Source organism: Sturnira hondurensis, unplaced genomic scaffold (assembly GCF_014824575.4).
Source record: "Sturnira hondurensis isolate 20B ecotype Veracruz unplaced genomic scaffold, ASM1482457v3 Scaffold0015262, whole genome shotgun sequence".
In the NCBI taxonomy this organism is placed as follows: Eukaryota; Metazoa; Chordata; class Mammalia; order Chiroptera; family Phyllostomidae; genus Sturnira; species Sturnira hondurensis.
Window position 1 is genome coordinate 1824881 of NW_028087893.1, and position 23355 is coordinate 1848235.

At 53.0% G+C, this 23355-nt stretch overlaps 2 protein-coding genes across 4 annotated transcripts; both read left to right on the forward strand.

The window, feature by feature from the left end:
* Positions 1-5341: 5341 nt before the first annotated feature.
* On the forward strand, positions 5342-9617 carry TMED9 (transmembrane p24 trafficking protein 9). The gene is made up of 5 exons (XM_037064502.1): positions 5342-5771; positions 5945-6045; positions 6956-7081; positions 7653-7799; positions 8782-9617. Exons 1-5 carry the CDS (start codon positions 5357-5359, stop codon positions 8929-8931), a joined length of 939 nt encoding a protein of 312 aa, XP_036920397.1. The 5' UTR covers positions 5342-5356; the 3' UTR covers positions 8932-9617.
* Positions 9618-12263: 2646 nt separating this feature from the next.
* Positions 12264-21714, forward strand: B4GALT7 (beta-1,4-galactosyltransferase 7). Of its 3 annotated transcripts, XM_037064503.1 has the most exons (7): positions 12266-12422; positions 14198-14353; positions 15958-16320; positions 18903-19128; positions 20108-20191; positions 20429-20533; positions 20990-21714. In XM_037064503.1, exons 1-7 carry the CDS (start codon positions 12373-12375, stop codon positions 21143-21145), a joined length of 1140 nt encoding a protein of 379 aa, XP_036920398.1. In that variant the 5' UTR covers positions 12266-12372; the 3' UTR covers positions 21146-21714. The 3 variants fall into 3 exon arrangements, with proteins under 3 accessions (XP_036920399.1, XP_036920398.1, XP_036920400.1); XM_037064504.1 differs by lacking the exon at positions 20108-20191 and having other exon boundaries at positions 12264-12422; XM_037064505.1 differs by lacking the exon at positions 14198-14353 and having other exon boundaries at positions 12269-12422.
* Positions 21715-23355: the final 1641 nt, after the last annotated feature.

Sequence of the window (23355 nt, forward strand, 5' to 3'; positions counted from 1 at the left end):
AATATTTTATTTATTTATCTTAGAGGGGAAGGGAAGGAGAGAGAGAGAGAGAGAGAGAGAGAGAGAAATATCAATGTATGGTTGCCTCTCATTCGTCCCCTGCCGGGAACTGGGAACTGGCCTGCAACCCAGGCATGTGTCCTGACTGGGAATTGAACGGCGATCGTGTGGTTCGCAGGCCCAAGCTCAATCCACTGAGCTACACCAGCCAGGGCTGTTGGTAAATTTTTTACTATCGATTCAGTCTTCCATAATAGTTACAGGTCTATTCAGATTTTCTGTCTCTTTGTGGTTTAGTCATGGTAGTTTTTGTTTATAGGAATCTGTTCATTTCATCTAGGTTACCAAATTTGTTGGTATGGAATTGCTCCTAGAACTGTCTTGTAAACCTTTTTATTTCCCTAGAATGGTATTAATGTCTTCAGTTTCATTTCTGATTTTAGTAATTTGAGTCTTCTTTCTTTTTCTTAGTCCATCTAGATAAAGGTTCCTCAATTTTTTTGATCTTTTCAAGGAATTAACTTTTATTTTTTTATGTTATTTTTATCTTTTCTATTTTGTTTTTTTTCTGCTCTTATCTGTATTATTTCCTTCCTTCTGCCAGCTTTGGGTTTATTTTGTTCTTTATCTAGTTTTTTTAAGGTGTAAAGTGAGATTATTCTTTAAAAATATTTTATTTATTTATCTTTAGAGAGGGAGGAAGGGAAGGAGAAAGAAAGGGAGAGAAACATCATTGTGTAGTTGCCAAGCCAAGCATCTGCCCTGACTGGGAATCGAACTGATGACCTTTGGTTTGCAGGCTGGCGCTCAATCCGCTGAGTCACACCAGCCAGGGTGTGATATTATTTTTTAATATTTAAAAATTTACTGATTTGAGAGCAAAAGAGAGAAAGAGAGAGAAACATAGATTTATTGTTTCACTTATTTATGCATTCATTGGCTGATTCTTTTGTATCCTGACTTGGGATTGAATCTGTAACCTTGGCATTTTGGCACAGCACTCTTACCAGCTGAGCTACCCGGTCAGGGCTTAAAGTGAGGTTATTGATTTGAGGTCTTTCTTGTTTATAAATGTAAGCATGTGTAGATATAAATTTACTCCTTGGCATTGCCTTCTCTGTCTTAAAGTTTTGTTATGTAGAGTTTGCATTATAATTCCCCTCTAAGTACTTTCTTAGTAATCGATCCCTTGTGATTTCTTTTTGATCCATTGGTTGTTTAAGAGCATGTTCCTGAAAAGGGAAAACAAGTATATAATTACAATCATACAGCCTCCTTCGCTAGACAGTAAGTACCATATGGCCAGAGAATGTGTGTTTTTGAATCACTAACATATTTCTAACATCATGCATAGGAGTTGGCAAAAACTATGTGCTCAAGCTATAGTGGTTAAAAAAAAAAAGATAATGAATAGCTTTAATCACCAAAATGCTGTGTTTCATTTCTACAATGTTTGAATTTTCCAACTTTCCTTTGTTACTGATTTCTAACTTCATCTCATTGTCCGAGAAGATACTGGGTATGACATATATCTTTTAAAATCCAATGAGACTTAATTTGTCTCAACATGTGTCTAATATTTCATTCTGTAAAATGTCCTTGTGTGCAGAGCATGTATTGTGTTGATGTTGGAAGAGAGTTTTGTGTGTATCTGTTACTGGTATGCAAGTTCATAATTGTTACATATTTTTGTTGCATTGAACCTTTTATGGATATAACATACTTTGTCTCTTGTAACATTTTTTTAAAAATTTAAAGTCAATTTTGTCTGATATTAGTATAGTCACCCCTGCTGTCTTCTAGTTACGGTTTGCGTGGGATACCCTCTTACATTCTTTTACTTTCACATCTGTGTCTGTGGATTTAAAGAGTCTTTATAGACAGCATATAGTTGGATCATGTTTTTTATTCACTTTATGAATCTTTGTCTTTTGATTGGAGAGTCTAACCATCTACATTTAAATTAGTTACTGGTAAAGGGTACTTCTGTCATTTTGCTATTTGTTTTCTATTTGCTTTATAACATTTCCTGTAGGTATTGTCTTCTTTTGTATTTGATTTTTGTAGTGAAACATTTAAATTCCTTTCTCATTTACTTTTGTGTATATTTTTTAGCTTTTTTTGGGTGGTTACCGGGGAGATTACATTTAACATCCTAATGTTATAATACTGTAATTTGAATGTATAACAGCTTAACTTCAATAAAATACAAAATTTTCCTTCAACAGCTGTGTTCTCACCTCTTTGAGTTATTATAAAATTATATCTTTCTATATTATGTGAAATGACTACCTTTTACTTTAAAAGGAAACCAACGGTTGATACGGACAACAAACTGCAATCTTCAGAGAATCATGCCGAGTGAAAAAGAGCCAATCTCCAAAGGTTACATACTGTATGATTCCATTTACATAACATTCTTGAAATGGCAAAAGTATAGGAATAGAAAGTGCAGATTAGTGTTGTTAATGTAGGCAGCTAGATATGAACAAAGGGAGCAAAGGGAATCAGACATTAGGAAACCCAATCTACTAGGAAGCTACAGCTTCACGCACTCCCCAGAGGACTGCAGGATTGTCCCACTAAGGGCATTAACCTCAGTGTTCCCCACCCCCCTGTAGAAAATAAGGACCAGCTTCCCAATCTCCCTGGGTAATTGTTGCTCTGTACTGGATTATGGGGGAGGGGAGGAAGGGAAATTCCTCTGCTGGGCACATGCCCAGTAGAAGCCAAGATGATGCAGGAGGAGGCGCTTCTACTATGAGGCATTTGAAGTAGCAGCCAAGATGGCACCCATAAAGGCCTGTCTGTCTGGCCTGGGAAAAGAGTTGGATTGGGTAAGAGACACAGAATCCCAAAAGATCTAGGAAATGGATTAGGGGGAAAACTCAATGCCAGCCTCATTAAGTTTGGAAAGTTGATTGGTTATTTTGAAAAAGTCCCTGGTGCTTCCCAAGCCCAAGATAATATAATCAGACAAACAAAGGAGCTCTTTCTCTCTTTCTTGCTCTCCCTCCCAGTAACGTGTGTGCTCCCCCGTGGGTGTTTGCATTCTCTCTCCAAGACAGCCATGTGGCCATAGCAGCTGCCTGGGGTCCAGCAGCCACGCAGACTCCACAGGCAGGCTGCAAGTGCAAGCCTGGGTACAGCAGCACAGCAACAACCAAATGCAGCTGGGACAGCCTGAGCTGGCTAGACGGGGCAAAGGCTAGACTGGACTAAGCTTTAGTACAGACTAAGCCAACGGCAGAGAATCTCTGGAACTTGGCCTTTATTCTGGGCCTGATGAAGGCAAGGCTGGACTTCTTTCACAGTGGGAGGGAGAGAAATGGGACACCAGGAACCCAGGGGCAGTCCTTGGATTTTGCTTCTACAATAAACGTAACCATTAAACCTTATCTTCCCATACATGGGTCTCTGGAATGCTTTCCTGGCAGTTCCATGCAAGAGCCCCATTTCTACCAGCACCAGAAGTAGTCATCTGGGGTTACGGAGGGATGAGGGGGTAGGAAAGAGGTGTGGCTATAACAGGACTACAAGAGGGATCCTTGTGATGGTGTTCTCTCACTTGCCTGGATTGATGTCAATATCCTGGTTGTGGTATGGAGCACAATGTTACAACTGTAACTGGGCAAAACCGGGTCATGGTGCCCTGGATCTCCCTGCATTACTTTTTACAACTGTATGTGAATCTACAACTGTCTCAATGTAAGAAGTTTAACTTAAAAATACCTGAAACTAATATAAAAATGTTATCATTTATTAATTCTATAATAATTTGTTAATTCTGAATGGTAATTAAAACAACAATAATAATGTGTAGTTACAACAACACTAAGAAAAACCAACCAGCAGTTCCTAGAAGGAAGCAAATGGCTGGAAAAAAAATGTCCAGCATCTGAGAAAATAAACATGAAAAGGACAGTAAAACACAACTTTTCATCCAATCATTTTGCCAAGATTAAAAAGAGTTGAGAGCATCTGAGCAGGGCGTGGGAAAGCAAGCTCTCTGACACATCGCTGGTGAGACTATGAATTGGTACCAAGTTTTTGGGAGGGCAGTTTTGTGATCTCAACAAACAATGTCCAGCTGTAATGTTTTTAAGTAAGCGAACAATAATTTTTCAGGTTTGTTGATTTTAGAGAAAGGAGAAAGAGAGAGATCAATTTTGTTGTTCCACTTACTTCTGCATTCATTAGTTGATTCTTCTATATGCCCTGACCAGTAATCCAACCCACAACTTTGGCTACCAGGACAACACTCTAAACAACTGAGCTACCAGGTCAGGGCAATAAATGAAAAATAATTTTTATTGCAGCATTAGTTGTGAAAGCAAATAATTAGGGTAAAAAATGTTAACCACTTTCATCTCAGGAATGCTTAAAAAATAAGGTACAGCCCTGGTTGGTGTGGCTTAGTGGATTGAACACCAGACTGTAAAGCAAAGGGTCTCTGGTTCAACTCTCAGTCAGGGCACATGCCTAGGTTGTGGCCAGGTCCCCAGTAGGGGGAGCAGGAGAGGCAACAACACATCCATGTTTCTCTCCCTCTCTTCTTCCCTTCCTCTCTCTCTAAAAATAAATAATAAATTAAATCTTAAAAAAAAAAACAAGGTACAGTCATATTATTAAATATTGCTATTTTTAGGAAAAATGAGACAAAGACTTCCTGATGATAGGGAAATGTGAACATATTCCTACTAAACCTCCCCCCACCCCCCCAGGGTCAATTGAAACAAGAACAACTTTGAATAGAGAGGAAAAACCTCCAATTTCTATGAAACTTTGAGGGAGCGCAGCAATAAATGGCTGACTCCGAAGACCTTCCAAAATAGTCTGAATTTGGGTAAAATTCAGGAAGGACAAGAAAGGACCCAGACCTCTGCTGATCTCACACTTACTGCAGAACTCTCCTCCAACACTGGGCGACTCCGCCCCAAGAATCCTAAACAGCCCTTGACCTGCCAGCCCCTGGGGCCCCGAGCTCAGTCGGCCGTTGATCCTTCACGACCGGGATCGGCCAGCAAAGCCAGCGTGGAGGTGTATGCAGTGCTAATGATGACGCGATGCCTGGGACCACAGAGATCGGATTTAAGTGACAGGGGTTAGAGGGAGCAAAGAAGTGGTAAAGGGAGAGCATGACTTTTCTATTTAAAAAAATTCTGAAGATAAATCTGAGCGTTGCTTCTGTCATTTTCTTCAAAGTCGACTTTTTTAAAATAGAAGCAAAACAGAAGGGCAGACAAATGCTACCTATGCCAAGACAATCTGGGATCGTAGGTTCGAATCCTGCTGCTCTACGACTTCAAACACACTGAAGTTAGTTTCACCATCTCTAAAATGTTGATAATCACCAATGCCGGCCCATGATGATGGTCAACAGAGAGGTCCCCATTTTGGGGCTCCAATTCGGTTCCCGGCAGAAGCTGCGCCCCAATCAGGCACTGCCGCGCCACCGCCCCGAGGCATCTCGGGACTTACAGTCCCACCTGCTGAACTCGCTGTCCCGATAGGTCCCGCGGCGGCGGCGGCGGCGGCCGGGCTACGTGGCGCGGCCGTTTGCGGCTGCGCGGGAAGGTGGGGCAAGATGGCTGCGGAGCTTAGTGCGCGGGTCTCCACTCTCGGTCGGGGCACGGGGCTGGGGCAGGTAGTTCGTGCCCTGGTGCTGCTGCTGTGGTTTGCGGCCCGCGGAGGAGCGCTCTACTTCCACATCGGGGAGACGGAGAAGAAGTGTTTTATTGAGGAGATTCCGGACGAGACCATGGTTATAGGTGCGGGGGCCGGGGGAGAGTTGGCGGCCAGACGGTGGTGTCGGTGCGTGGGGTTGGGGAGAGCCAGTGGCGCTCCAGAGCCGGGAGCAGTCCCACCTCGCCGTGCTCTGGCCACTGCGGACCTGGGGCCACCTCGCGCTCCTCTGATCTGGCCTCGCCCGGCTTCCCTCCAGGAAACTACCGGACGCAGCTGTACGACAAGCAGCGGGAGGAGTACCAGCCGGCCACCCCCGGGCTGGGCATGTTCGTGGAGGTGAAGGACCCAGAAGACAAGGTTAGCCGGTCCCTTCGCCCCGCCGAGCCCTCCGCTCTGCACTTCAGCGCCAGACCAAGCCGGCGCTGGTACTTCCCCTCCTAGTTTCCACAGCAGCTAAATTGGTAAAAAAGCAGTTGGTGGTGGGGGAAGATTGGGAATTTTCACTCCAGGCCTAATTTAGGCTGTTGTAGGCTGGCTCTCCTCCCCTCTCCACTTCTTACTGACTGCTGCGTGACTCCGCCGAGCCAGTTACCTTCCCTGAACCGGTTCCTGGTGTGTGTAATGAAAATGCCGTTTTAAAGGTGGGACCGCACGATTAATTGAGGCGCTGGAAAACAAAGAATTTTGCCAACTCGAAAGCGGTGACATCTACACTAGGATTTCAGGGAACAGTGTATTTTCGAAAATGAATTGAGCAGCTTTAAATTTTTTCTTGAATTCTCACTAGAGGACATGTTTCCCATTGAAGGGAGAGAGAAATGTTGTGAGAATACTGATCAGCGGCCTCCCGGGAGGGACTGAGATGGAACTCGCAACCCCCTCATGTGTCCTGATGGGGAATCAAACCCACAATGGCAGGACGATGCTCCAACCCACTGAGCCATGCCCTTGGCCAGGGCAGCAGGTTTAAATTTTTACAAATAAGGATTAAAACCCAAATCTTTCAGGTATCACCTTTCACTTAAAAGAAGAATTACACCAAAATAATTGAAAGGGCATGAACTATGAATAAAGGAAAATCCTTCCCAAGAGTGGTCACGTGCTAACCTAATGTCTATTCTTCACCCCCATTCCAAACAGTTCTCAGACGAGCCTTTGGCACCCGCTGACTGTGCAGCTTTGGGCCTTTTAGTGTAGGGGGTGCCTCTGCTCTGCCTGTGCATTTGTCAGGTGCTGTGGTAACGCTCACTGAAGTCCTTTCTCCCAGGTCATTCTGGCCCGGCAGTATGGCTCTGAAGGCAGGTTCACGTTCACGTCCCATACCCCTGGCGAGCATCAGATCTGTCTTCACTCTAACTCTACCAAGTTCTCCCTCTTTGCTGGTGGCATGTTGGTAAGTGGACTCACTCGGGACTGGTTGCTTTTAGTCTTTAGCTCCTGGGCAGGACCGGCACGGGTATGGGGTGATACTGTGGGTGTGAGACAAGTGGGTTGGGTTTTGTGTCTCCTAACAAGACTGGTTTCCAGTGACACCTAGGACATAGTTGTGGAGCTCTCTGCATATGTCTTGGTCAGAGCATCAGCCAAGGCTGCTGCTGCTTTTTTTTCTTTTTTTAAGGTTTTCATTTATTTATTTTTAGAGAGAGGAGAAAGGGAGGGAGAAAGAGAGAAACAATGATCGTGGATCAGTTGTCTCTTGTACGCACCCCAGCCGGGCACAGAAGCTGCAGCCCAGGCATGTTCCCTGACTGGCAATTGAATAGACTGGTCTTTTGCTTTGCAGGGTGATGCCCAGCCACTGAGCCACACTTGTCAGGGCACCGCGGCCTGTTTTCTGTGTGCCCAGAGCCCCATAGAGTGGTCATTGAGGAGGCCCTGTCAGGTTAAGGAAGGCGGGGGACCAGCTGTCAGTTCCTGGCAGGAAGAGCTGCCTGATTGTCTTTGTCTTCCTTGTCTGTTCACAGAGAGTTCATCTGGACATTCAGGTGGGTGAACACGCCAACGACTACGCAGAAATTGCTGCCAAAGACAAGTTGAGTGAGTTGCAGCTAAGAGTGCGACAGCTGGTGGAACAAGTGGAGCAGATCCAGAAAGAGCAGAACTACCAGCGGGTGAGTGGTTAGACCAGGGCCAGGGGTCTTCCTAGAAGCTGCCCACTGGCTCAGCCAGGAGTCACACGTCAGAGTCATTATGAAACCCAAGAAACGTGCCTATTTGTACACTTTGCAAGTCTAAAAGGTGGGATAGCTATTACTAACTCTGTTTGTGAATGAAGAGACAGTTTCTTAAGAGGCTGTTGCTGCCCTGAGTCCCACAGTTACACAAAGCCACAGAGCAGGAATTGATACCATCACCCCGGGTGCTATTCCCATGGCTCTAAATGCTTCCAGGACCAGGGGTTGCAGACTCACCTGTGTTCAGGAGTCAGGCAGCTTCTGTGAATAGTTCTGTGACCGTAAGGATTGGTAGGACAGTGGTCCACCTAAACAGGAACAGCTGCTGTTGTTGGCTGAGGACAGCCTTATAGAGACGCTAGCTAGCCCTGTTCCCCGCCCCCCCTCCCCTCCCCGCCTTGTGTCGAGGGTAGCCCTGGCTTTTAAGAGAAGCTAGAGGTCCAGGTTTTTTTATGTAAAAATTTTCTGGGTTTTAAATCTTGGCAAATACCACATGAGTTAAACAAAATACATACATGGGCCAGGTCTAGCCTCTGGGTCACCCATTTGCAACCCGTGCCCAATAGTCTTCAAGGAACAGTTTGGAGACCTGGGCAGAGTGCTCAGCAAGTCCACTCCTGAGCGCCTCAGATCAGCTCTGTCTGGTGGCAATACCATGACTACTTTACCTCTCTTCCAAGAGCCCGGGTAGGACCAGGTGAGGGCTGTACACAACAGATGAGCAGACTTCAGTTGCCTGAGGCCATCTGGTTGGTGTGGGTAAAGACATTCCCAGGTGGATTGGCTCTTTGCAGGCCCTTGACTTGGACCTGTGCTGAGCTGGTTGGCCCTGAGGCATTTTCCAGGGGCCCACCAGTAGTTCTAATGGCCCCAAGTGGGGCCCAGCCAACTCAGGCTCTTCCATTTTTTTCCCTCACAGTGGCGAGAGGAGCGCTTCCGGCAGACCAGCGAGAGCACCAACCAGCGAGTGCTGTGGTGGTCCATTCTGCAGACCCTCATCCTCGTAGCCATTGGTGTCTGGCAGATGCGACATCTCAAGAGCTTCTTTGAAGCCAAGAAGCTGGTGTAGCCATCCTTCCTCCCAGGGTGGGGGAGAAGGGGCCTCCTGGAACTGATTTCTTTCTGGCAGGACTGGTTCCCAGCCACAGATGTTCTGGAGGGGACTGGTTTCCAGTCACAGGTGCCCCAGGCACAAGCCGAATGGAGCAGCTTGGCTGGCTAATCCTGAGCAGGTGGTGGGGCAAGTGCCTGCCCCCCTCCCTGGGCTCTTGGCCTTTTGCAGTAATCTCCTCGGGGCTGTTGAAGCCACTGGGGGCCCCACTGGCACCTCAGAATCAGTGTTACTGATCAGGGATGTGAGGCTGCTGTCTGGGGTGGCTGGGGGGAGGGGAGTGGGTGGGCAAGCCAGTTTTCTCTTTGTCTTCCTTTGCTAACTTGAGATTTTGAGCAGTTTGGGATGTAGCTGCGATTTCCTGCCACCCTGAGAAGCTCTTTGGGCCTAAACCCAGCCTGCCCATCCAGGGTGTGTGTCAGTTGAGGGTGGGATGGAGGGGGTCGCAATGTGGAAGGGTGGTCCTGAGGTTGAGTCCAGGTTCTTCCCCAGTTGTCCTTCTTGTGGCTTGAGGAACTGGGGTCAGGGAAAGCAGAGGTCCTGGTGCTGGCTAGGGGTGGGGCCTGCAGTCTTAGTTACTGATTTCATTTTCAATAAGCCTAGGTTTGTTACATTGGTTTCCCAATAAAAAAAATACACTCTTGTCCAGTGTAAAGTTTCTGTGCCATCAGTGGGCATAACACTTCAGGGTGCTTGAGGAATGTCAGTCCTTCCAAAGGACAAGCACAGCATTCCAAGGTAAATACCCACCTGTGAACTTCGTCTTTTTCATTCTCTCCACACCTTCCGGTGGCCGGGGAAGGTGGTTTTGCCTGAGGCCATCCAACAAGTAAATTGGGTTGGTGCTCAAGTCCACACCATTTCATCTGCCTGAGCTCTCATGAAGTGCCCTCCCTGCCTTTGCAGAGTAGCTGGGCTCGGAACAGCATTGTCCTGGTACCACTAGAACTGCCTGGTTAGGACAGAGTGCTTTGAACAGGAATGCTGCAGGTGGGGAGGACAGAAAGCCCTGGGCTGGTAGGGCTAGGAATATTGATGGGCTTAGCCAGTAGTGTGGAATTTCAGCAAGGGTCTTGAGGGAGAGGAAGGGTTCTGATGACAGGCGACAAGGCAGGGGGACCTGAGACAGCTGGTGTGGAGATGGACGGGCATTGTTTCACCTGGTGCCAGGGGAGGGGGTTGTGAGCGGCTGGAAAGGAAGGCTGTTTAGAAACAGAACAGCCCTCGTCACAGATTTTTGGACATTGCGCGCTTACAACAAAGTGTTGCTTGGAGGGTTTCCCTGGATGTAAATTGGAGGAAGGTGGGTCAGCAGTGTTTGAGAAACAGGGTGGGGAGATATTTTGGGGGGGGGGGTGTTTGACCCTGAAGGGTATCATCTGAGCAGCTATTACCTCTGACCTATACCTCCACATTAAGAAAAAATAAACTTAGAATTACAAGAACATTCTTGAAATAGTTCCCTCTATTCGTGTCATGTGTTGGCAGGGTACATTTGTTAGAAATTAATGAATCTAGCATTACACTTTCTTTAACTGAAGTCCATTAGCTGTTACCTAATGGCCTTATTCTGTTCCTGGGTCCCATTTATGACACCACATTAGATTTAGTTCTCCCTTTGAGCTTGGCGGTGAGATTCTCCACCCCCTCCCTTTTTAAATTACCTTGACAGGTTTCAGGAGTATTGGTCAGGTGTTTTGTAGAATTTCCCTCAGCTGGGATTTATCTCCAGTTTTTTTCCATGATTGGTCTGGGGATCTGGGGTTTTCAGAGGAAGAGCACAGAAGTGAAGTGCCATTTTCACCCCATCACATCAGGGGTACTTACAGTCAACGCGACTGTTGATGTCACATTTTAAAATGAGTTAATTTGGGGTTTTATGTGAAATCGGGTTTCTTGAGGTCAGTCAGATCTGACACGAGCAGAACTTCATTTTGATGTAACAATTAGCCAGACACCCTTTAGAAGCGCTCGTGTTCTTTAAGTCACAGTCCCACCTCCCTGCTTCCATCATTGGTCTTACCTGGCTGCTCCCTGCAGGGATTCGCCTCACCGTCGTCATTAGCCAAATCTAAGCTGGGTTTGCCAGGGTTGCAGCACAGGGTGTAGTGCCCTGAGAGAGTTCAGCACAGGGACCAGTGGAGTTGTGTGCTGCAGGGCTGAAGGGAGAAGGTGGGTTATTGGGAATGATTAGTTTTCCACCCACAGTGAAGTCCTCTTGGAAGCAGAGTGGTCGAGACCTCAGACTGCAACCTCAGACTGGGCTTATGTGATGAATTGTATCTGTGTTTGGTCGCCCCATCTTTAAAGTTGGCATTTGGGGTGATGAACACACAATAAAGTGTGTAGATGTGGAATTGTGCACCTGAAACCTGTGTAATTTTGTTAACCAGTGTCACCCCAATAAATTCAGTAACAAGGAAATATAAAAGGAAAAAATTGGCATGATAAGCACAACACTCAAGGACCAAATGAGGTGACAGCAGGAAATAATTTAGAACAATGACTTGCACGTAGTAAGAACTCAATGCACGTTAGCTCTTTATTGGGAAACTTACAATCGGCCTTGGAGGGCAGAGAGCAAGGCTAATAACCGCTGCTTTCTCCTCCCACTTGGGAAGCTGGCCCAGCAGCTCGGTTCCCACCGCTCAGTCTCCTTACAGGTTCCCTTCCTCGGTTGTCCCTCGTCTCCACTGGAGTAGCCCTTTCCTGAACGACAGCGGTCATTTACACAGCGTTGACTGTTGTGCCCATCGCTGTGCCGGGGGCGTTTTCCCTTTAATCCTCATGGCAACCGTGTAGACCCATGTAGTAAGAACTATGTACATACCCAGATGAGGGAACAGATGCAGATTGTGTTTTGCCCTAAAACACAACGGAATTGGCAGCGGCAGGTTTTGAATCCAGTTAATGTCTTTCATGCCTGGCTCCTAACAACATGGGTATCAAATGAATCCAAGCCCAAGCCCTGAGCTTGGCTTCAAGCTCATTGCAGAGAAAGAACGCACCTGGGTTGACAGCAGGGCTCCTCGCCTTCCTTCGGGAAGAGGAGGAAGACGCAGATTATCCCAGGGCGCTGGTTTGGAAGTCTGGAGTCTAAGCCCAGTCCCCAGCCCTGTGACTGGAGCCCTCTTGGGGGCCTAGTTTCTCCGGACGTTAAGGGGGAAGGGCAGTTAGCAGTCAGGAAGCAGGAGTGCTCACTTGTTCCTCGACACGCGGAACCCTTGACGCTGCAGCTCCGGGGAGCGGGCGGCGTGGCCGGAGCGGAGGGCCGGCCGGACCGAGGGGCGGGGCGGACGGGGAGAGGCGGGGCGGGAGGCGGAGGCGCCGCGTAGGCCGGCGAGGCCGGGCCCGCCCGGCTGGGAGCTCGAGCCCCATGCACCGCCGCCTACCCCCACGATGTTCCCCTCCCGGAGGAAAGCGGCGCAGCTACCCTGGGAGGATGGCAGGTGAGCGGCGGCGGCAGCTGGCCGGTCCGGGCCCGATCCTCCCGGGTACTGATCTTTTCTGGGCCGTGAGGCGGAATCTAGGAGCCCGAGGCTGTCGCGTCTGGTCCCTGCAGGGCTCTTTGAGGGTCTGTGGTTCTCCTTGTAGGTCACTGGGTTTCTCTGTATTTGGGTGTTTGTCTCTGTGTGGGTGTCTGTCTCACCACTGTACGTTACTCTGCAGGTCTCCGTCCCCCGCGGGCCTGTATCGGCGTTGACTTCCCATTTTGAGTTTCTGTCTCTCTTTGCAAGTCGCTCTTTCTCATTGTGGCTTTCTCTGTTTCTCCACTGACCTCACTGTATCTCCGTGGCCTCCGACTCCGATGACCTCTCTCAGTGGATCGGTCTTTCTGTCTGCCCCTGGTCAGAGGGTCTGCATTACGTTTCTCTGGTCTCTACCTCCCCATCACATCCACGTAGCCCCTTCCTCCTCCCCTCCCTCATGTTTCCCCTTCCTTTGCTGCCCGCCCAGAAGAACACCGCACGCAGACAGAAGCTCCGTCTGCTCTGCCTGGCTGACCACCGCCAGGCACGTAGTAGGCACTCCTCACACAACACTCGTTCATTTCCTGTGCAGCTGTACTTGAAAGGGGCCTGCTCCATGTGTTAGGTATGGGCTTGGCCCAGATCCTGGCTAATGATGTTTCCCACTAAAGCAAAACTGGGGAGGGGAGCTTTTCGCTTGTCTGCATATGGGACGACACTTCATTCAGCCTTGAGCTGCGTCCTGGACAGTTTTCTCACCTAGAATACCTGGTGGGTCTCTACCCAGCGAGTGACACCTCCTTCCCCTTTGGTCTCTAAGTTTGCCATGTGCCAAAAGATTCTGGAAGATAGTGGGCACAACCCCACCTTTGGGGATTTTTCAGAGTTGATGGAGTAAGAAGAGAGGACTGTAACAGAAAGAAATCCAGAACTGTGGAGTCAGCCCTGGGCAGAAATCGTCTTTAATAGCTGTGTGATCAGAAACAGATCACTTGATCTTTCTGACCTTAGTTTTTCCACCTCTGAAACCAGGATTGTAAGAAGTGCTTTGCAGGGCTGTATGGGGATTAAAGGAGACAATACATGTAAAACCCATAACACTGTGCCTGTCATAGTGGAGGTGTCTTCCAGTTCCCTTTATCATTTGTAGGTGCCATAAGCAGAGCATTTGAGTATTCAAACCTTGTATCACTAAGATTTGGGTGAGAGAAGAGAGGAGAGGTAATGAGAAAAATTTCTGTCTTCTGATCCCTTTCCATCCCTTTGGAATGTAACTGTGTTCTCAGAAAAAGTTACTGATAAGTTTTCTTGACCCAAGGGTACACAGATCCATGCAACAGATGCAGGCTAAGGTAGTACTTAAGAGTGCTGGCTCTGGACCCAGCCTGCAGGCTCTGAATCCTCCTTTCCAAGCCTTGGGCCCAGGTTGAGGAACGTGACCAAACTGCCTCAGGTCTGCCCTCAGAGCAGGGTGGCCTGGGCCTGGGAGTAGCTGGACTGCAGATACGGAATTTGCCACCAGGTGGCCTCAGGAGCAACTGTTCTCAGTGTCTCCTGGTCCTGAGGAAATGGGGATTCCTCTCTGAATTGAGTTGTCAGCAGTTTGGGTCTTTAACCACTTAGAATGAGAGGGCCCACGGGGATGCAATCCTGGTAGGATGGGAAAGTTAGACCCGGGGACAGTGTGTGAAAGTACATGCAATGCCCAACTCATGCCCAACCCCTGGGTAATGGTCACTGCTTCTTCCCCGAAGGTGGGCTAGTTCCCCATGTTCATCTCCCTGGTCTCCACCCCACCCCCAGAAAGAGCTCAGAGGGAGGATTTGTAGAGGCTCCAGCCCTCGCAGGCCACTGGCAGGATTGGGTTCTGCTCCTCCCCAGCGGAAACCCCCACCACAGGACAACGGGGGGTAAGTCAGAAGACCCCTGCAAAGGGGTCCTACCCAGCCCTCTGGCTGCTGTGTGTGGGACCCACGTGTGGCTTCAGGACTGCTGGCTTCCAGGTTGGCAGTAGAGCTGCTCCAGAGAGGCCGGTGTTGGTGTGGCTCTCGTGTGTCCCCGAAAGCATGCTTGACTGCTTGCACTCTTCCCGTAACCCACTTAGCATGTCGTCTGCCGTGTGACTTGTGCTGGGGCCACAGGCTGATTGCCGGTGGCAGAGACAAGCAGGGACTCGGACAATCACAGAATCCTTGAGCGCTCTGAAGGGCGAAGTAACCAGATACCAAGGGGACTGGTGTATGTGGAGAGGCAGGCGAGGCGGGCAGTGTGGACCATGACACTGGAGTTTGGCCCTGGAGGGTCAGTGGGGGCTTCCAGGCAGATGAAGTAGGAAGAGCGTTCCAGGCAGAAGCGGCAGGCTGTGTGAGGGCTCGCACAGGAGGGAAGGTGGTGAGTGGAGCAGCTCAGTGCGGCCGATGCTGAGCGCTGGGTGAGCGGTAGGAGGCAGCTGGCAGCAGGGTCAGCTCACAGAGGGCTTTGATGGTCGGACCGGGGAATTTGGTCTTTGTCTTGTAAACAGAAGAGGGACATCCACGAACTCAAAGGGGCCTGAGCTGGGTGAGGATAGATGAGATGGAGTTAAAAGAGGCGGTGGGTGGGGAGGGGTCAGGGGCACTTAGGAGGGAAAGTCTCTAAGCCTGGAAGGTGTGTGGTGACTTCAGAGGTTGTACAGCAGGTTGCTTTGCCAATTATTTCATGGGGAGTTGAGCAGAGGAAGCTTCCATTTGCTTGGCTTCCTCGGCTCCTCAACCATCCTCAGGAACTTCCAGAGAGAGGGGCAAGAGAAGCAGGCGAATCCGGAGTGTTTCTTTGTTCTTTCCAGCCTGAGGGCAGGCTCTCTCAGCACTGCTGCAGTGTCTGATGTCCCCAGCTGTCCTCCCAGTTTCTGAAATGAGCCTGGGTACTGGCCGCAGCCCGTCTCTCTTTCCCTCGTCTGTCTTTTGTCTCTTGTTCCGTGCAGACCCCCTCTTCCCAAAGTGAACCGTGGGGGTTTCCACTGGGGACTGGGCCAGCCCAGGCCCAGGTCTTGGGGAGCTTGCTGGTGTGAGAAGCAGAGTAAAGCCAGCGTTCCAGCTGGTAGTGAACCTCCAGGGTGCAGGGTGAGATCTCTGAGTTGGGGCTCTTGCTGTCAGCTCAGGACAGGAGTCTTTGCCCTCCCCCCAGGAGGAGCACGTATGAGAGCCAGGGTGCCTATCCCTGCCTTCCTTATGGTCTGACCAGGGCTCACTCATAGGAACTAAGAAAGTGTCAGGGAGCTGGGCCGCCAGGAGTGGGTGGGCTTCCCAGGCAGGACAGGGGTGGGGGACGGGCGTGGGCTGGCCCTAGAGCAGCAGGCAGGGCTCTGACGCACAGCAGCAGCGCGAGCAAAAGCACTGAAGTGGCTTCTATACTAATTCCAGGTGCTTGGGGCAGACCAGCCACATGTGCCCTGCTGGTAGGGGAGCCAGAGGGGGACTCGTCACGGGGCCCTGCCTCAGCCCTGCCCTTCTGACCCTCCTCACTCTTGTCCCAGGTCCAGGCTGCTCCCGGGCAGCCTCCCCCGGAAATGCTCCGTCTTCCACCTCTTCGTTGCCTGTCTCTTCCTGGGCTTCCTCTCCCTGCTCTGGCTGCAGCTCAGCTGCTCTGGCGACAGGGCCTGGGCAGCGGGGGGACGAGGACAGGAGACCTCAGGTCCACCCCGGGCCTGCCCTCCGGAGCCCCTACCTGAGCACTGGGAGGAAGACCCATCGTGGGGGCCGCACCGCCTGGCGGTGCTGGTGCCCTTCCGTGAGCGCTTCGAGGAGCTCCTGGTCTTTGTGCCCCACCTGCACCGCTTCCTGAGCCGGAAGAAGATCCCGCACCACATCTATGTGCTCAACCAGGTGGACCATTTCAGGTAGGGACTGCCTGACCCAGCTCCCCCTCTCTGGGGGCCTCACCTTGCTTGGGCTTTTCGGGGCCTGTTCCTCTTTCTGGCAGCAGCCCATGCTGGTGGGCCGCAGGCCTGTGGAGGGACGCCCCTCACTGGGCATGGCGGAAATCTTTGGGGAGAGTTTGGGGCTGGGGAGGGCCCTGATGTGATTTCCATTTAAAACGTGGGTGCAGTGTGTGGCGTGGATTACACGGGGACAAGAAGAGGAGCAGGGCGGGCTGCGGGCAGTCAGCAGTGTCCGAGCTGGTGGGGACTTGGCCAGCATGGACGAAGGGTGTGGGAGGCAGAGACCGGGCTTACCAGCAGATTGGCTGTGAGGGCTGGGCAAAGGGAGGGTCCAGGCTATGGCTTTCACGTCATTCTCAGTCTGGCATTATCCTGAAACCCTGCCCTCGCCAAAACCTGCCTTCCTGCACAATCACAGTCGGAGTGTCTCGCTCTCCACCCCACCTTTCCCTCCGCTCCCTCCGGAGACCCCAACAGCTCTCAGACCCCATCAAGCCCTTTAGTCCAAGATGCTCCCAAACGTCACTGCCCACCCTCCTTGTCCTCACTCTGTCCTGACGTCACCTGGACCCCATGGTCTGTTGTTAAAATCATTGCCCTGCATACGCTTCCGCTCCCTTGCCCATTTCTGCCTGGTGCATCTTCGGCCTGAGGGAACCTGATTGTTTAACTCACAGCTGCTCCTGGGCAGCCGGATATGACGATGATCCCTGGCCCAGGAAGCTCTTCTGCCCTGCCTGAAAGCCTGGAATCCCTGCAGTCTGCTGCCTTTACCCTCTCCTTGCCCATCCTCACTCCCCTCCCCTTGCTTCCTATTCGAGAAACAGAGCCAAATGGAGGAGAACTTGCCCAAATCCCTCCTGTGGCCCTGCATCTCGGTGGCTGTGCTTCGCTGCAGGTGCCTGTCCAGGTGCTTCCCAGGCACCCGCTCCCTCTCCTGCCTCCTGCCCCAGAGCATCGCTCCAGCTGGCCCGCCTCACCCTGCGTGAGCAGGTCTCCTCCCCACCTGGAGTGATTGCACAGGAGTACAAAGTGCCAAGGCGCCCACTGCTGTCACCTCGCTTCTGGGCTCCCCTTTGTCACAGATCTTCCGTTTCTCCCCTCACGGTCCCTGGACTGCCCACTTGGATGTCTGCCCACCCACACCGTGGCAATAGAGCGCTTTCCCCTCGTCCCCAGTGGGCCTCGGCAGTCAGCCTCCATCCTGCGGTCCTCTGGGCAGCACTTGCCAAGGGGATTTCTTCCTCCTACCTCAGACCCATGGCCCGGGGGCAGCACTAGCTGCATCTCCTCCTTTCTTATTGGCTGTCCTCTCTACCTTCTCTCAGGTTTGCCTCATCTGCCTGATCTCTCAGTCGCAGTGCTCTCGAGTGTCCCCGTGCAGAGCACAGTCCCTCCCTGGGGGATTCCATCCAGGCTCAGGGCCTTAAGTCCCCTCTCACCCCTGGTGACTCCCAGGAGGTGTGCCCAACGCAGACCTGTCCCCTGAGCTCCACCCCTGAACATGGGCCACCTGCACTGCCCTCCCTTTGCTGGTCTTGGGGGCATCTCGAGATTAACTTGATCGAAGCTGAATTCCTGATTTCCTGCCCGCACCGGCCCCGCTTCCCCTGCCTCCTCACCCATCAGGAAACGGCTACTACATGCTTCCAGTCATCAAGGTCAGAAAGCCTTGGAGTCCCCTCCACTCCTCTTTTTGCCGCACACAAGGTGTGCAGTCCATCGGCGGGGCCCATCAGACCCTGCCTGCTCCTCCCCGTCCACACTGCCACCCCCCTGAGCTAAGCACTGTCTTTTGTTGCCTCATCATCGCCAGCCTCTCAACTCACTTCCTCGCTCCCCTTGGCCCTCCAGTCTCTCCTTCCCACCCTGGCTAGGGTGGCCCTCACGCCCCAAGTCACAGCGAGTCATGCCACTGCCCTGTGCCCTCTGGGGGCTCCCCATCTCGTCCAGGGCTGAAGCCCAGGCCTGGCAGAGGCTGGTCACCCATGGGCCTCATCCGCTATGCCCCCTGCACTCACTGTGTCTGGCCAGGTGGGTGTGTCTGCCCTGCCTCAGGCCTTAGCAGGCACATCTCTGCTCAGAGACCCCTTCCCCTGATGTGCACAGGGCTCATCCCTCCGGCCTTCCCTGGGCCACCCAGACCGCTCGTCTCAGAATGCTCCTCGCCTCCAGCGTGCTTTGCCTTTCTGCTTTCCTTTTCCCCATGGCACTCACTGCTATTGGACTTGTCAAGTATTTACTTCCTTCTTTTCACCTGCTATTGTTAGAATATCAGCTTTTTCAGGGCAGGGCTTCGATTTCTGACTGCTGTATCTCCTGTGCTCTGAACAGCTTCTGGCATGTAGTAGATGCTCAATAAACATTTAGGCAGTGAATGGAGGGGCAGGCGTGCAGCTGGGTAGCTCTGCAGTGAAGTCCGTGTTGGCCTGGAGGGCGGCATCGGGCCCTGCACGGGTGCTGTAGGGGACATGCTCCTGCAGCATCTGGGGAGCCAGCTGGCTGCCCACATCCTGCCCAGCCTCCGCCGCCCCGCACAGGTTCAACCGGGCGGCGCTCATCAACGTGGGCTTCCTGGAGAGCAGCAATGCCACGGACTACATCGCCATGCACGACGTGGACCTGCTCCCTCTCAACGAGGAGCTGGACTACGGCTTCCCGGAGGCAGGGCCCTTCCACGTGGCCTCCCCGGAGCTGCACCCCCTCTACCACTACAAGACCTACGTCGGCGGCATCCTGCTGCTCTCCAAGCAGCACTACCGGCTGGTGAGGCCCAGCCAGCCTGTGCTGCTGAGCCAGGGAGCTCCCGCCTGCGGGGGTAGGGGGCACTGGTGGGAGGAGCAGCAGTTTTGGGGTCCAGCAGGGAACCTGGGAACAGCCGAAGAGACGAGTGGGGTCAAGCAGGTTGGTTAGGGAGGGTTCAGCCATACTGACAGAAAGCCCGTGAAAACTGGGCTTCGGAAAAGTGGGGGTTCATTGGGTCTCAATCCGGAAGAGCCTGGGTGGGGCTGAGAGGAGGGTGTGGCCTCCTGCGCCCAGCCTCTTGGGCGTGGTCCCCAGGGCACCACATCTCTTCCCATCTCTCATTTCTGCCTTTTTAGTCTGGGCTTCTTTCCAGACACTCAGGGTGAAGGGCAGTGGTTGTAGGTGAAGCATCTGTCCAGGCTCGAGTTCCCTGAGAGAGGGGCCTGCCCCGGACAGGCAGACAGGGGTCCCCAAGCTGTGTAGCACTGGCTCTCTACTGGCCTGACTCACGTCTGGCGGTCCCTGCTTCGGTCCCGGTGACGGGGGTGGGCAGGGAGAACTGAGTAGCTTAGACCTGGGTCTCCTGCTCCCCCTGAGGGGAACACCAGCTTTATTTAAATGAAACTGCTCATCTGGTGGCAAGAATTGGTGTCTGCCATGGAGTCCAGCTGTCCCTCATCCACACAGAGGAGGAGACCAGGGCAGCGCCACCCGGGAGAAGTGGGAGTCGGCACTCCACCCATCACCAGCTACTCAGGGTGTAGCTCCTGTCAACCGGACATTCTGGGGGAATGAGGCACCTCACACAAGTTCAAGGCCCCATTAGAGCAGGCCTTGGGCAGGCAGGCGGGCTGTCCCCCCTGTACTGCAGAGGTCACGGGGACTGTGAGCATCAGGTGCCCACACCACAGGGGAGGCGGCCAGGGCTTGTCCTCCTGAGGGTGAGAGACCGGAGAGCGCCCTGGTGGATGGGGCGGGTGACGCTGCCCGTCTCTGCCAGTGCAACGGGATGTCCAACCGCTTCTGGGGCTGGGGCCGCGAGGACGACGAGTTCTACCGGCGCATCACAGGAGCTGGGCTGCAGGTAATGCGCCCTGCCGCACCCTCGGCTGGCACGGCTGCCCGAGGCTCCCTTCTCTGCCCTCAGCCAGGTCCCTGGGGCTCAGAGATGGCATCCCTGGTGCCAGCACACCTATTCTGCACCATGGGAACACAGGCCCCAGCCTGAGGCCTGTCGCCAGCAGTGGGACCCAGAGGACCAGTGGTGAGGGCCAGGGCTCCAGGAGGGGCGGCCTAACCCAGCTTTCTTTGGCCTCCTTAGCTGTTCCGCCCCTCAGGGATCACAACTGGATACAAGACGTTTCGCCACCTGCATGACCCGGCCTGGCGGAAGAGGGACCAGAAGCGTGTCGCTGCTCAAAAGCAGGTGCTGACGGGCCTCCTGAGCGGGAGGGACGGGTGGAGACATGGGCACTGATGGGCCTGAGCAGCTTGTCAGGCTCCATCTGGACCCCAGGGGCCCTGTCCACCCGTTTGGCCCAGCTCAGTCAATGGGTGTCACTCAGGCACCTGGGCACTGGTTCCACCGACCCCAGTGGAGGCTGGGTGGTGGCGCTCCGCCGAAGGTGCTGGAGTCCCAGACAGCCCCGAACCCCTGTCCCTCAAACAGCCTCTTGTCCAGGGGCCGCACTGGTGAACCAGAAGGCCCTGCTGCCCTGCTCGCGGGGCACACAGCTGCAGGCCAGAGCCCCCAGGACCGTGAGCACCCCTGTCCTCTGTGGTGGGGTTGCAGGACTTCTGAAGACAAGGTCACAGGGGCAGCAGTAGACAGCGGGCAGCCACAAAGCCCTGTGTCTGTGAACTTTCCTCCTTTCCTCCCCAGGAGCAGTTCAAGGTGGACCGGGAGGGCGGCCTGAGCACTGTGAAGTACCGCGTGGACACCCGCACGGCCCTGTCTGTGGGCGGGGCCCCGTGCACCGTGCTCAACATCATGCTGGACTGTGACAAGGCTGCTACCCCCTGGTGCACATTTGGCTGAGGTGGCTGGGCAGGAAGAAGGCCTGTACCTACAGGCCACACTGCTACTCAGGCCCTGGACAAAACCTCGGTTCCTGAGCCTGTCTCTGATAGGACATGGAGTGGCCCGAAGCAGTGGACAGCAAGCCCTGTGTCTGCAGCCACAGCAGGACGCAGGCTGCCTGGGATGCTGCAAGCAATAGACCGATGCAGAGAGGCTGGGGTGGAGCTCCCAGCCGGCACCGCACACCCCAGCTCTGCGTGCCGAAGCCCCTGGCTCTGGGTCCTTCCCCTGGCCCACCTCACACAGAGATGGCGTGCAGCCATGGGGTGCAGAGGCGAGGCCACTGAGTGAGTGGCTGAGCCGCCGGGAGGGGTGGATTGCAGACACCAGAGTGCAGGCCCCGTAGAAGGGGACACTGGGCCAGGCCAGCTGCTCGTTACCACGCAGGAACAGGGGCCTAGTGTTGCCAGATCTTCTGATTTTTCGAAAGAAACTAGGATTCTGGATTCTTCAGTGAAAGCAGTTAATTATTAAATGATAGCAACTAATTAAAACTCTAAAAAAAGATGGCAGTCCAAACAAAATGTGTTGTGGGCCATTAGTTTCTTACCTGTGGCGGAGGGGAAGAAAATGGGACAAAAGCTGGCACCGCTTTAGTTGTAAGATGGCAAGGAGCTGGGTTAGGGCTGGGAATGAAATGTGGGGGGTTCAGGTGGCGGAGAAGCGGAGGCTCGGGCTCCTGCTCCCTCCCACGGCCTAGTCTTCGCCTCTCTGGGGGCAGTCTGACCGCCTGGGCTCTAACTCAGGAAGGGGCTTGGTCCCCCCTCACTGAGAGGCCCAGGAACAGAGCCCCGACCAGGCTGGGCAGGTAGGAAGAAGTGTTGGCAATGACTTCGTCATGGCTTGATGTGAGGACAAATTTCTGATGCAGGAGGACGATGAGGAAGAGGAGAGTCTCGGGTGTTACCACAGCACAGGGCAGATTCACCTCCATCACCTGATGGTGCCACAGAGAGATGAAGGGGAGCCCGGGACAAACTGGGGAGTGATCCTGGAGGGAGCCCGGGGCCCCCGCACAGCGGATGGCTTCTTTAAGGCATCTGACTGCCCAAGACCTGGGGCAGAAGTCGGGGGCGACGAGGGGTCGTCGAGATGCCCCAACACCACACAGGACACTGGAGGAAGAGGTCCTGGTCTGGTTCTGGAGGATGGGTCCCTAGCTCGGCTCCAGACCCCTCTGAGGATGATCTCGGAGCTGCCGTGCGCGGTTGTGTGGGCTGTGCGCTGTACAGTCTGAGCGGAAGCCAAGAGATTTATTTAAGCAAAGGAGAGTGGAGTGGGGTGTTGGACTCCCTGGGACCGCTCATTCAAAGGTGTAACAGGGCACTTGGGATCCTGAATTGGTCTTAGCCAGTGGTTCGGCTTCGCTCACCATGGCGAGGGGCAAACAAGCTCCGACTGCAGTGTGAGGGCAGGACTTNCCCCGCACAGCGGATGGCTTCTTTAAGGCATCTGACTGCCCAAGACCTGGGGCAGAAGTCGGGGCAACGAGGGGTCGTCGAGATGCCCCAACACCACACAGGACACTGGTGGAAGAGGTCCTGGTCTGGTTTTGGAGGACGGGTCCCTAGCTCAGCTCCAGACCCCTCTGAGGATGATCTCAGAGCTGCCCTGCGTGGTTGTGTGGGCTGTGCGCTGTACAGTCTGAGCGGAAGCCAAGAGATTTATTTAAGCAAAGGAGAGTGGAGTGGGGTGTTGGACTCCCTGGGACCGCTCATTTAAAGGTGTAACAGGGCACTTGGGATCCTGAATTGGTCTTAGCCAGTGGTTCAGCTTCGCTCACCATGGCGAGGGGCAAACAAGCTCCGACTGCAGTGTGAGGGCAGGACTTTGTCCCTGTGGGGCCCAGCACAGGGGGTGGCGTGTGCTCTGTGTGCCAGTGTCCAGACGACCCTGGCCGCACCGTCTTGGACTTACATAATGTGGAGGCTAACTCCAGCCTCTAGGAGTTGGTGGGAATGGATGTGGCGTCAAAGCCCCCAGCTCTGTACTCATCTGGCACACAGCGAGACCTCTGTACCCAAACCTGGGTAGGGAACGAGCAGAGAAAAGCAGGACCAGCTGACTGCGCCTGGCTGGGGCCGCCCCTACAGCTGTTGCTGCCACCGCCATCATCGAGGCACCTGTAGGCACCCAGGCTGCCTGGTGCAGCCCCTCCCTGCCCAGCC

Bases quoted from the DNA above. Each gene is read 5' to 3' on its own strand.
- TMED9 (XM_037064502.1), top strand. From the start codon at position 5,357: ATGCCGGCCCATGATGATGGTCAACAGAGAGGTCCCCATTTTGGGGCT. The intron at 6,046-6,955 runs GTTAGCCGGTCC...CCTTTCTCCCAG, and splicing joins TGAAGGACCCAGAAGACAAG to GTCATTCTGGCCCGGCAGTA. The intron at 7,800-8,781 runs GTGAGTGGTTAG...TTTCCCTCACAG, and splicing joins AAGAGCAGAACTACCAGCGG to TGGCGAGAGGAGCGCTTCCG.
- B4GALT7 (XM_037064503.1), top strand. From the start codon at position 12,373: ATGTTCCCCTCCCGGAGGAAAGCGGCGCAGCTACCCTGGGAGGATGGC. The intron at 12,423-14,197 runs GTGAGCGGCGGC...TCTTCCCCGAAG, and splicing joins CTACCCTGGGAGGATGGCAG to GTGGGCTAGTTCCCCATGTT. The intron at 20,534-20,989 runs GTGCTGACGGGC...TTTCCTCCCCAG, and splicing joins GTGTCGCTGCTCAAAAGCAG to GAGCAGTTCAAGGTGGACCG.